This window comes from Takifugu flavidus, chromosome 19 (assembly GCF_003711565.1).
Source record: "Takifugu flavidus isolate HTHZ2018 chromosome 19, ASM371156v2, whole genome shotgun sequence".
NCBI lineage: Eukaryota > Metazoa > Chordata > Actinopteri > Tetraodontiformes > Tetraodontidae > Takifugu > Takifugu flavidus.
The window spans coordinates 2,792,103-2,802,875 of record NC_079538.1 but is presented as its reverse complement, the minus strand read 5'-3'; the positions used below and the strand labels follow the sequence as shown (position 1 = coordinate 2,802,875).

The following is a 10,773-nucleotide window of genomic DNA, read 5'->3' as shown; positions in this document are numbered from 1 at the left end:
CGGGAGAAATCGTGCGGCGCGCAGGGAGGCGGCCGACAGGGGGCGCTGCGCGGCTCCCCGCTGCGACCCCGTCTGTTGCAGGTGGTTTATTGCAATATTTATCCTTCACGTTCCCTCGGTTCGACTGGAGGAAAATGTTAAAACGGCCAAATACTTGTGAAACTCAGACACATCGAAACGAAAAGTACTTTACAGAATTTGTTCATACAAGCGTCACACATGCACGTAATACGTCGCATATATCGCAAAGTATATGTCATAGTTTTCTAGTTATAGTGTTATAGTATTCTAGCTCTATATCATAAGATAATTCACGTGTGGAAAGTTTTCTACGTGTTTTGGTGTGAATTATGTACTCAGTTCTTTAGATGTGGCGTTCTCTAGTGGCTATTTAGGTGAATTGCATCTTTTTTCCTCAGCTCTTCGTGTGCCATTTAAAACGCTAAAATGTACATTCTTGTTGGATATATCTAACTTTAAACTACTTTAGAATAAGATATCAACTGATTTATTGTTATCTAGGAACACTAGAAACATCTGAACAAGTGGATTACGTGTAAACTTTAAATACACACTGATCCATAAAGAAATTCATTCATTCATTTACATTTCAAGTTGGCCAGACTTGTCAAGCTATCAGAAGACATTATCTTGTACATCACATGTTCCTGACCTGACATATAATCGCTGTAAGACAACAGAGTAAATTATGTCTGGAGACTGGAAGAGCTGGTTAATAATGACAGTTTAGAGTTCATCAATGATTCAGTGTCCTGTAACTAAACACCCAGACCTCCTCCCTCATAACTCTGATACCACAAACAGTGACAAACAAATCCACGTTTTAATTAATTTGGTTAGCGTTGAGATGATTTTGGAGCCGACAGATTCATTCTCACGGTCAAATCCCTCTGTGTCTTCACCAGGAACCCAGATCTTTCCACCCCACGCTAAAAATGTGTTTAGACATTTAATAAAGAGGGGACACAAAGGAAGTGCTCTTGTATCTCAGCTCCTCTTTAATGCTGAAAATGTTTCCACTCCACATGGAAGAGACAACACGCACTGAACTACACACGTGACTCATGAGCTGGAGGTCTGCAGCTCCAGGGCAGGTGGAACCGCAACACACAAACAGCATGTTCTTCTAAATCCTCTTTTTGACAGCTTTGTCTTCTCTAACACAACTTAGGAAACATAAAAAATAAGGAGGCAAGAGTGTGAGAACAATAGCTCCTGCACGGATCTTCGTGGAGAGAATAACGTCTATGAAAACATAAGTTAACAGTAAAGTTAATTACAAAGGCAGCGGAGGAACTCCAACATATTTACACTTCATGTTTATTTCATACAAATTCAAAGAGTTCTGTGGTCAGTGAAGACCCAGTCCCAGTGGAACCAGCAGCATAGGACAGCTTCAGAGGCCAATTGGGAGATTTGGCGCTGCTGATTCGGAAGTCTCTTGGATCTCTGGCTCCTCGGGGGAGCTGGTCAGAGCCTTCTTGGGCTCCTTCCTGTCCATTTCCTGTTGTTGTTGGATCTTTAGAATAAGTTCTTTGATCTCATTGCGCTTTGTCTTCATCCGCTGCTGCAGAAACCAGTCAGACAGGTTGATGGGCAGGCTGAAACTGGGGATCGGATTCTGTTTGAAACACACAGGCGCAGTTTGTGAAGATTAGCGAGAGCATCAAGGACAATCCCCTCACGTCTTTTCTCCACGGCCTCCTGACCGACACCCCGATAGTTCTCACCTCGAAGAAGCTCTCCACATACTGCAGGATATAAACTCCACAGTCGCTGAAGTTGTCCTGCTGAGGCACACGTGGGCTGGAGCCCTTCATCACATCCTTCCCAAAACTCCGCTCGGTCCCTTTACGCACCTCCCACTCCACCTCCAGGTACCTAAAACAAACACACTCACAGTCACCAGCAGAAAAAGGTGTTAGTTTATGCCTCAAACACACCTAAAAACACATCGGATGCTCACTCCCTTAGCGTCTTCACCACAGTCGACCTGGCTGGACCTCGAAGAGAGTCCATGATGAGGATACAGGGCCTGGAACAGACAACACTGTTTCAGCAGGGAAGTGCTGCCCCCTACCGGGCAAACAGGGACAGTGCTTCCACTCACTGCCTGCAGACGCGTTTAGAGGCCACAGCCTCACAATTCAGACTGTCCTCAGCCAGCGTCCCGTCCTCGCTGCAGTCATCCTGCAGACACAACACAATGCTCATCCACCACTTCTTCATGGGCTTCCCTCACAGGCTGGAGGAGTAAAGTCACCTGGCAGGAGCTCTGGTCGTCAGAGAAGGTGTATGTGTCCTCATCTCCCTTTCCTGAACCGTAGCAGACGCTGATTCGGTGCAACTCGCCTGCAAAAGCAGTCAAAAAGCTCGTTTCCTCAGTGAATTCCCATGTTTTGCTCACAGAATCTGGCGTACATGACGTTAGCATGTGGGAGGCGTCATTGCTCAGTGACTCACTGGTGTACTGTGGCTCCATCTCTGCCTGGCCGGTGGGGGCACAGGGAGATTCCAGAACCCCTTCTCGGAAGACGGTGTCCTCCTTGGTCATGTCTCCGTTGGCCTGGTCTGCGCATGTCCCTTGGGCCGTAGGGGAGGGGTCCTCTGAGCTGGCCAGCCTGTCTCTGTCTGGGGACAGAGGACGGCAGTGGTCTGGGATGGAGTCTTCAGATGACAGGTCTGGAACCGGACTGGAGCACAGCGGATTTTTTTCAAACACTGGATGTTCAAGTCCCGGGAAACAGATGACGGCCAGGTACCAGTGGGCTCTGATGAGATCGGAACCAGCAGTTAGACACAGCACATGGACGCAGGACTCAGCAGTGACTTCAGGACTCACGCCTCGTTGATGGGAACAAAAATGAAATCCTTCTGAAACAGATCCACGTGTCGAGTCCACGTCTTCACCCGGTTGTGCTTCCTTTTATGGATTCTGGAAATTTGTAACCAAAAAAAGCTAAAGCATCCTTCCATCGCTGCGCGTCCTGATGTAACCGGGGTACTTACGGCAGGTTGGCGGCATCTGCAACGTTCCTCCGTTCTCTCTGGTTCAGCCTCTTGTAGAAGAAGGAGCTGAATATGTGGATTCTTAGTGCATCCTCTTTTTTTAATTTCTCTAAAACTAAATACCTGAGAAAAGAGGAGCATTCAGTGCTCATTCAATAGGAAAAGGAAGGAAAACTGAGGTGAAAATCTTACTTTAAATAAAAATCTATGATGACATCGTTAAGGAATTCTCCATCGTTAAGGCAGTGGAGGTCTTCGTTCGTGACTGTGATTCCACCTTTGGCAGGAGGAGGAGGGTAGACCATTAACCTGAAAGAGAAGCACCGGCATCACTCTTGGGCTGCAACCACAGAAAATCCGTCATCCGGGCGGTCCTGGTCAGGCGACCCACTTGATGACTGGTCCCGAGAAGGTGGGCTGAAGGTCGGTCATGTCCTCGTCTTCGTCCTCGAAGTACGAGCCGGTCTGCTGGCGCGTGGCCATCCGTGTGCGTACCTGCATGGAGCCCGGGCTCATGGAGGCGGCCTGCGTTCCTTTGGGAGGGGTCTGCGCTGGCTTTACCTGCAGAGGGGGGGGGGCGTTCAGGAGGAATCCGATGGCTCCTCCGCTCGCCTCTCACACTCACCTTCTCCTCCTTCTGCTTGGAAGCCTTGTTGAAGCTGACGAGCCGCGCATTGGCCTCGTCGAAGTGCAACTTGGAAAGGAAGCCGGTAAGGTTGTTGTTCTTGCCGATCTCAGTCAGGATCCCCTCCAGGATCATGTGCTCGTTCATGCTGAGGCCATTCTCGAAGATCAGAACGATGTACTTCTCATCAGACTCTGGATCGGGCAAAAGGAGGCACCTTCAGTGAACGTCTCGCGCGGGTGCTCTTCTCCTGCTGTGTCGGACTTACGGTCTCCAGCACAGTCGTACCACTTGCCGCCATCCTCTCTGCTCATGTTGAGCTGCGAGCGCAGACGGACGCACTCCTCTTCCGTCGTCTGGAAGAACAAGACCGGGAGTTTCCGAGCGGTGCACCACTCGCAGCCGATCAGCTCCGACGACTGCAGACACACCTTCTCCAACGTGTCGTGCTCAGCACCTGAACAGCCCAGAACATCTTTTAGAACCTTTCCTTCTCTGAGATCTGATGTTTCTCTCCTCTGCTTCCCCTTTAATAATATGTATACAGCCTGAGGGCACCACAGAAAGGTTGACCTACAGAACTGATCCCAGTTGAGTTTTTAAATCGGTTCATACCTTCAGTTTCCAGCTTGATGTAATCGATGGAAAACTGCAACAACCAAACGGAACCGGTGTGACTTTAATTGTTTCTCTTAAATTTACTTTCTGCTGAATGAAAGTGTCTGAATTCTGCAGATGTTTTGGAGTTACGACAGACACATTTTAATATGCAGGAAGTCAAAGTGGTTTACTCACGATGACGGGCTTCTTGACCATCCTGCGCAGAGTTCCGACTCGGACACTCCGACATTCCAGTATGATGCTGGCACAGTTACTGGGCTGCTGCTTGGGCTTCTTGGTCTTTGAGGGACACTGCTCGGGTGGTTGATTTCCAAACTGAGAAAAATGATCAACGCTAGTATTTCGTGACTTCTCTTCTCCATAAAGATCAACTGAATATTTTCTCACCTGATCTTTCATCCGAGCTCTCCGTGGTATCGTCACCTTCAAGTTAACGTCTTCAAAGAACTCCACGCCAAACTCGTCCTGCTCCAGGGTGTCCTTCACCGCTGCCTCCACTCTCCCTCCAGAGCCGCAGGGAGCCGGCGAAGAGTGAGCAGAATCTGCAGGCCGGGGGGAAACGCTGTCCAGCTGGTTGGCACTTCCTGTGCTGGCGTTATCGGCATCCTCCTCTTCATCACTTGACAGGACAACTGTGGAGGACACAGCAAAATTAAAGTTAAAGCTCGTCCTGTGAGGACTTCAGCGCGGAGTCCTTGTCTGGCTTTACTCACTGGGGTCATTGAGTTCAGGCTGCTGAGCCACCGTCCTCTTCTTCGACAGGGTTCTGGTTCCGCAGCAGCCCGACGTCCCAGCGAGCAGAGGGGTTCTACCGTTGATCAGCGGCAGCGGGGTCCCGCGAGTGTTTGCGATCCGTACTGGCAGGGCGTCAATGCGAGTCGCCCTCACCGCCGTGCCGGGTTTGTAAAAGTTCTGCTGTAAGCTGTTTGGTCCCGGTGACGGCTGGGATCGGATCGGCGGCCGAGGGGTCGGCGATGACAATGTGACCTGCTGACAGGGCAGCAGTGCGGCGCCACTCTCACAGTTCTGGCACTTGTTGCTCTCCTCTCTTGGCTTGTTGCACTTGACACAAACAGTCTGATAAACTGTCGGAGGGACAGGCTGCAAACGGAAAAACAAATCAAATCAAAAGGACAGAACCAGGAACCACGGAGGCGCGGCTGTCAGGTGACTTTATGGGTGGTTCTGAGTCAGCAACTGTGCCCTGATGAGTCTGTGCTCAGTGGAAGCTCCACATTCCAGCATCCATTCATGTTTTTAATGAGATGAAATGTTTTTATAGCAATGACGAACACGGGTGAGCGAGCCCACCTCGGCTGCTTTGGCTCGCAAAGATAAGGTGCAGCAGTCCTCCGGTTTCCTCTTCTGCTGCACTCGCCGTTTGATGCTCGGGGTCTCCTCCTCTGAAAGACACGTTTCGGGATTTACTCAACACGCCGCCTCCCGGGATGTCGCACCGACAGTTTTATGACAGACGCACGCTCTTCTGCTGTTGTAGGCAGGCTGTGTGTGCACCTGTGAACTCTACCTGGGACTTCAGGACAGGTGAGGATGATTTTTTCCACCTCTACAGTTTCCTGCTTGGTGGAGAAATCGTTTCTGCGGACAAAAAAGGTCAGAGAGGTTTGTTGACCAATGAGACCCAGTTGGACGGTCTAGGAACAAGTAGGTAAAAGATGAGGATGACATCTTTTGGTGCTCCACAGCAATGTTTGATGAGATAAGGGAGCTATCACAGAGGCAAAGATTCTCTTTTAAAGAATGAAAATGTGTGCAAAATGATTTAACCGGGTATCCTTCCTTTAGACTTCTGGAAAGACGTGGGTCAAAGGTCAGTGGACCCGTGTTTGTTTACAACAGTATGAAAATACTGGAGTGAAGGGGAGGTGATCAATATCCGGGCTGATCGTGGACATTTGGGCTCAATGTTGGAAGCCCAAACAGAAAGTGAACCACTGATCAAACTGATGAATAAATGCTCGATATCCATAAATGTCCCATTTACTCACCTTTGCTTCAAATCAAGGCTGCACAGAGAAAACAGAAGCCACTCAACTTTCAAAGCCACCTAAATCATTTCCGAGGCCAAAGTGTAAACTTCGATCAGATCATGATAAGCTGATCAGTCTAAAGCAACAGATCCAAACCTTCCAGTTTCCAGAACCAGCATCGGATCTGTCAGAACCAATGAATCAGTGTTTCACATGCACAGTCAGCAGAACCACCGCTGACTGGAGCAGCTCAACACAGGAAGTGGTTTACCAGGAACCACGGGTCTTAAATGTGAATAAATCATCTGTTTTTGATGGTGATGACAGAGAAGATTTCAGGGATGGACGTGAGGGTGACGGCTTCTGACCTTTGGACCGGAGCAGCTGTTGGCGTCTGTGCGTGCTGAAAACGCCGCCCCTGTAAAACGATCCCCTGCGTCGGTGCTGGACTGATGATGTAATAGTTGGGGCCGGGGGAGGGCGTCATCACTGCGAGCGGCGCACCGCTGCGGGGGGGCAACAGATAACGACTCAAATACTGTGTGTGTATCTATAAAAACTCAAAGTTCTTCAGGGAAACTCTACAACATTCAGCCTCTCACACTATACTTGCAGACAGAGACACAATATACAGTAAAACAAATCAATCAATGGGGAGAAGATGTACCTGAGCCTCTTTGGTGTCAGCTTGTTCAGAGACCTGATATGTGGCCTGTTTTCATAAGTTCTCAGAGTTTCGGAGGCGAGGTGCCGTAGACCTGAATACTGAGGAGAAACAAACAAGAACATTGCAGACGTGGAAAACAAAGAGACTAAATAGCTGATTTTTGTGGTTACATTCAATATAAAAGGCAAAACCCTGAACGCTGCTGCCCCTATCGGACGGCGATGTCATTACAGCTCCCATTTGTCAGACATCACACACTTAATTCCTTCAGCGTTCGTCACACATCGTGTAAATGAACTGGTCGATGGCGGGCGGGCGGTCAGAGTGCTGACAGCTGCATTGTGGTACCTTTTTATCCCCCGGGGAGGTGGGCTGCTGCCCCTCCATCTCCTCCACACTCATCACACTCTCACTGAAAACAGAAATAAGCAAAGAGGTCGGACAAGTGTGTGTGTGTGTGTGTGTGTGTGTGTGTGTGTGTGTGTGTTAAATATTAGACATAGACAGTCTTTGTCATTAAGATTTGCATCAAAATGAAATTAGTGCACAACAGGAATAATGACAATAGTATTTACAAAAGTATAAATACACATAAAAATAAAAACAGCATCCTTCCTGATGGGAACATGTTTGTATCCATGCTGGAGGAAAATAAAGGAAAAATATGAAGTGGGCCGTAGAGTTTGACCGATATGAGAATGAGATTAGTGATTTTACTTTGCTGAACGTTGAAAATGACCAATTCGACAAGAAACCAACCAAATCTCCCACATCTGCCCTAAACCCACTGGTCGGCTGCTCTGAGGAGAATCCTCCATTTTCCACATTCCTGAGAGAATAAATGTAAATTTCCCTCAATGCTGCTTCATCAGAGCCAGATTATTGGTTCTGACGGCCTTCGGGAGACATCGTCAGCATTAAAACATTTACAGTAGAGGACAATCCTTCTATCTCCCGTAGATTTGGTCCTCAGGACACAACATATCGGTCCAACCCTAACAGGCTCCACCTGAAGGGGGCGCTCAGATCTGGGGCAGATGTTCATCGGCTGGGCTGTGACGGGGTCTTTGAGGCAAAGCTTGAAGCAAAGATAAAGAAGGGAAGCGAGGCTGGAGAGGTGCTTACTCAGGTCTCTTCTCCTCCTCACTGTCATCAGAGAAGAAGTTCCAGTGCTTGTACCCTCTGTCCCGCCTGGTCTCTGACCTACCCAGGGCTTCAAGAGGACGATAAACCAGACTCACGTCAGTCAGCAAACACAGCGGCCAAGTCAGAACATTTAACCAGGAAACTTCTGCTGAGCATCCCAGTAACAAACCCCTAAAGATGAACGTTTCTACCCCGCAAGGCTAAAGGCTCATCATAAACCTCTCCAGGCAACCAGTAGCTAACCAGTAGAAATGTTGTAACCAGACTCATCTTTGTGATGTGGCTCAAAGCAGAGGGACCATCCCCACGTGGCATTGGACATTTGTCCACATTCATGATGAGAAGAGGAGGAAATCTCACATAAAAAGTCTGAAATGACTAAAGAGGCTCTGCTGGTGGCTAAACTGCTGCAGTTTAATCAGTGGAACTAAAGAACAAAGGTGCCGAAGCAAATAACTAGCAATTACACAATGGTTCCTCTTAGAGATGCACAATGCCTGAGTACTAGCTGTGTGTGTGTGCGTGTGCGTGTGCGTGAAGGAAAACATCAGCCGCTCCAATATTGTGGCTCAGTGCTTGTCATTTAACAACCTTCACATGTCCAATATGTAAATAAAAACAGATATAAAGCCATTTCATTGATCAAAAGTGATTGTTGCCATGGTAATATCAAGTTTTCCTACAGCAATATCTTCTCTGTTGTGTTCATGTTTAACTCATAACAGGATTTGACTGTAGAGTCCTGCTACCTTTGAGCAAGGTAGTTCTTCATATTAACTTGAACCTTTAAAATGACCGTCGTGCCCCCAATATGACAACTTTAGCTCCTATATGGTGTCATTTATTTAGAGACGACACAAAAGGCCTGACAGAAACGACGTCAAAGATTTAGAACTGACAAACTAATCATTTAAGTTAGCCAGTCCTCATTCATGCTAGGACGTTAGCATGCTAGCTGTCGGTAGCTGTCGGTAGCAGTAGGTAGCTGTCAAGATAGAATTAAAGTTGTATTTATCCATTTGTTTACATATTGTGTGAGGTCCAAGTGTTGACGTGTGTTTATCTGACCGGTGTATGAACATTAAGCATCAGTCAGGGAGCTACAATGGCAGAAAGGCCCGACTCTGCTACAACACTCAGCTTCCATCCAACTAACATCGGGGCTAACAAAGCTAGCTCGGTCAGCACAAAGATGCACGTCGCAAACAAATGTCCCGAACCGGACCTTCGGGCCAGGATTCGGATCTTCGCCTCGGAGCCGAAGCCCCGTCACCGACCTGGCAGCGTTGGCCTCATCCCCGGCTGGCTGAGGAAAAGGCTGATAGCTCAGCAGGCAGTCTGGGGTGAACACTAGCCCGGTCGTCAGGCGTGCGTCCCCGTTATGATCCCGAATATTTCGGAGCAAATGTGTTTTTAACACCGGAGGAGGAGAAAAGTGCCTCGGCCGAGCCTGAAGACTGCGCGCGGCTAAAATGGCTGCTGGTCAGGTGGAGCAGGTGGAGCGCAATGTAACGTCTTACCGTCGAAGAAAAAGTTCCTATTGTCGTCCATGTTCACTCCATGGTCCTCGGCGGATGATAGCGGCGCTTATCAGTCACCCAGGCGGCCGCCACGACTCAACATAACGGCCCCACTGCTCCGACATGAGCTGACAGGAAATCAGCAAAAACGCGACGCGCTACCGGAAAAAGGGTTTCGACTTCAAAATAAATATTTCGCGCTGTCATATTTTCAAACATAAAAGTTTCTTGTTGGAGCTAAGGAGCTTGAGCTGATTTAAAAATAGTTAAAAATTCGGTATCTTTACTCTCATTGTAAATTCCCCTTATGATAAAATAGTTACATAGGTGTCTATGTATAGCTACATATAAGTTTATTTTTATTTTGAAGTTTATTTTCGGAAATTGATTGGTGTGATTAGAGTGAACTTTCAAAACAAGCTCTGTTAACCACGTTAACTTTCTAATTGGACTGATAATGTATCTAATCAATAACAAACAAGGAATTTAAAGATATTTAAAAAGCCGATTCATTCACAAATTTATGCAGAAGATTTTCACAATATTTTGAACCATGCCGAGATCACGTGACCGCAGTTGTGGTAGCCCGATAAATAAATGATGACAGCAGTGGCCACTCGGTGGCGCTGTTCCTCCACACTACGGCAGTGTGGTGACGTCATTGAACAGCCGGTAAATTATATATTTAACTGAACTGAAATTTTAACTTGAGTCCCTGAAATATGTAGAAGATATCCAAAAATCCTTATCAGCTTTTCAGTTTTACTCAGAATTTTTTTCATTCACTTTTTCTTCCACTTTTCTTATTTGTATTTATTTGTGTAATTTATGTTTATTTAGATTGTGACCTATTTTTTGCTTATGTATAAATGCTTTAATCTTGCTTTTTTACATTTTAAAAGCTCCTCCATCAGGGAACTCGTCTGTGTTTGTATCAGGATACATTAAATAAGTCAGCGGAAATGCTAAATGTAAGTTGTTAGCAGCGCAAATCAACAGACACTTTAAAAAAAAAAACTTTATAAAATGAACAGAGTTGAAAACAAAACAATTCCAAGAAACGATTTAATGGTGCAGGAATTTAAATACAGTCCTCAGGGGGACGCTCCGACCTTGGCGGAGGTTTGGATGTGGGATTGTTGTCCTGTCTCATAGGAACTCATGCACAGAGCA

At 47.2% G+C, this 10,773-nt stretch overlaps 1 protein-coding gene across 2 annotated transcripts; it reads right to left on the bottom strand.

The window, feature by feature from the left end:
• Positions 1 to 996: 996 nt before the first annotated feature.
• Positions 997 to 9,787, bottom strand: senp6a (SUMO specific peptidase 6a). 2 transcript variants are annotated; one of them, XM_057016102.1, is made up of 24 exons: positions 9,601 to 9,787; positions 8,060 to 8,147; positions 7,283 to 7,346; positions 6,935 to 7,032; positions 6,636 to 6,773; positions 6,286 to 6,303; positions 5,805 to 5,875; positions 5,588 to 5,679; positions 4,990 to 5,377; positions 4,664 to 4,908; positions 4,451 to 4,591; positions 4,271 to 4,304; positions 3,924 to 4,112; positions 3,656 to 3,849; positions 3,422 to 3,591; positions 3,223 to 3,339; positions 3,031 to 3,153; positions 2,864 to 2,956; positions 2,485 to 2,792; positions 2,285 to 2,373; positions 2,132 to 2,211; positions 1,988 to 2,056; positions 1,752 to 1,902; positions 997 to 1,642 (listed from the first exon to the last, which is right to left on the bottom strand). In XM_057016102.1, the coding sequence occupies exons 1-24, from the start codon at positions 9,629 to 9,631 to the stop codon at positions 1,418 to 1,420; spliced, it is 3,216 nt and encodes a 1,071-aa protein (XP_056872082.1). In that variant the 5' UTR covers positions 9,632 to 9,787; the 3' UTR covers positions 997 to 1,417. The 2 variants fall into 2 exon arrangements, with proteins under 2 accessions (XP_056872082.1, XP_056872083.1); XM_057016103.1 differs by lacking the exon at positions 6,286 to 6,303.
• Between the last annotated feature and the right edge of the window lie 986 nt (positions 9,788 to 10,773).

Coding starts and splice junctions, on each gene's coding strand:
- senp6a (XM_057016102.1), bottom strand. CDS start 9,631: ATGGACGACAATAGGAACTTTTTCTTCGACG. Junction 4,592..4,663: donor GAGCTCGGATGAAAGATCAG/GTGAGAAAATAT, acceptor CATTTTTCTCAG/TTTGGAAATCAACCACCCGA. Junction 2,374..2,484: donor GATGGAGCCACAGTACACCA/GTGAGTCACTGA, acceptor CTGCTTTTGCAG/GCGAGTTGCACCGAATCAGC.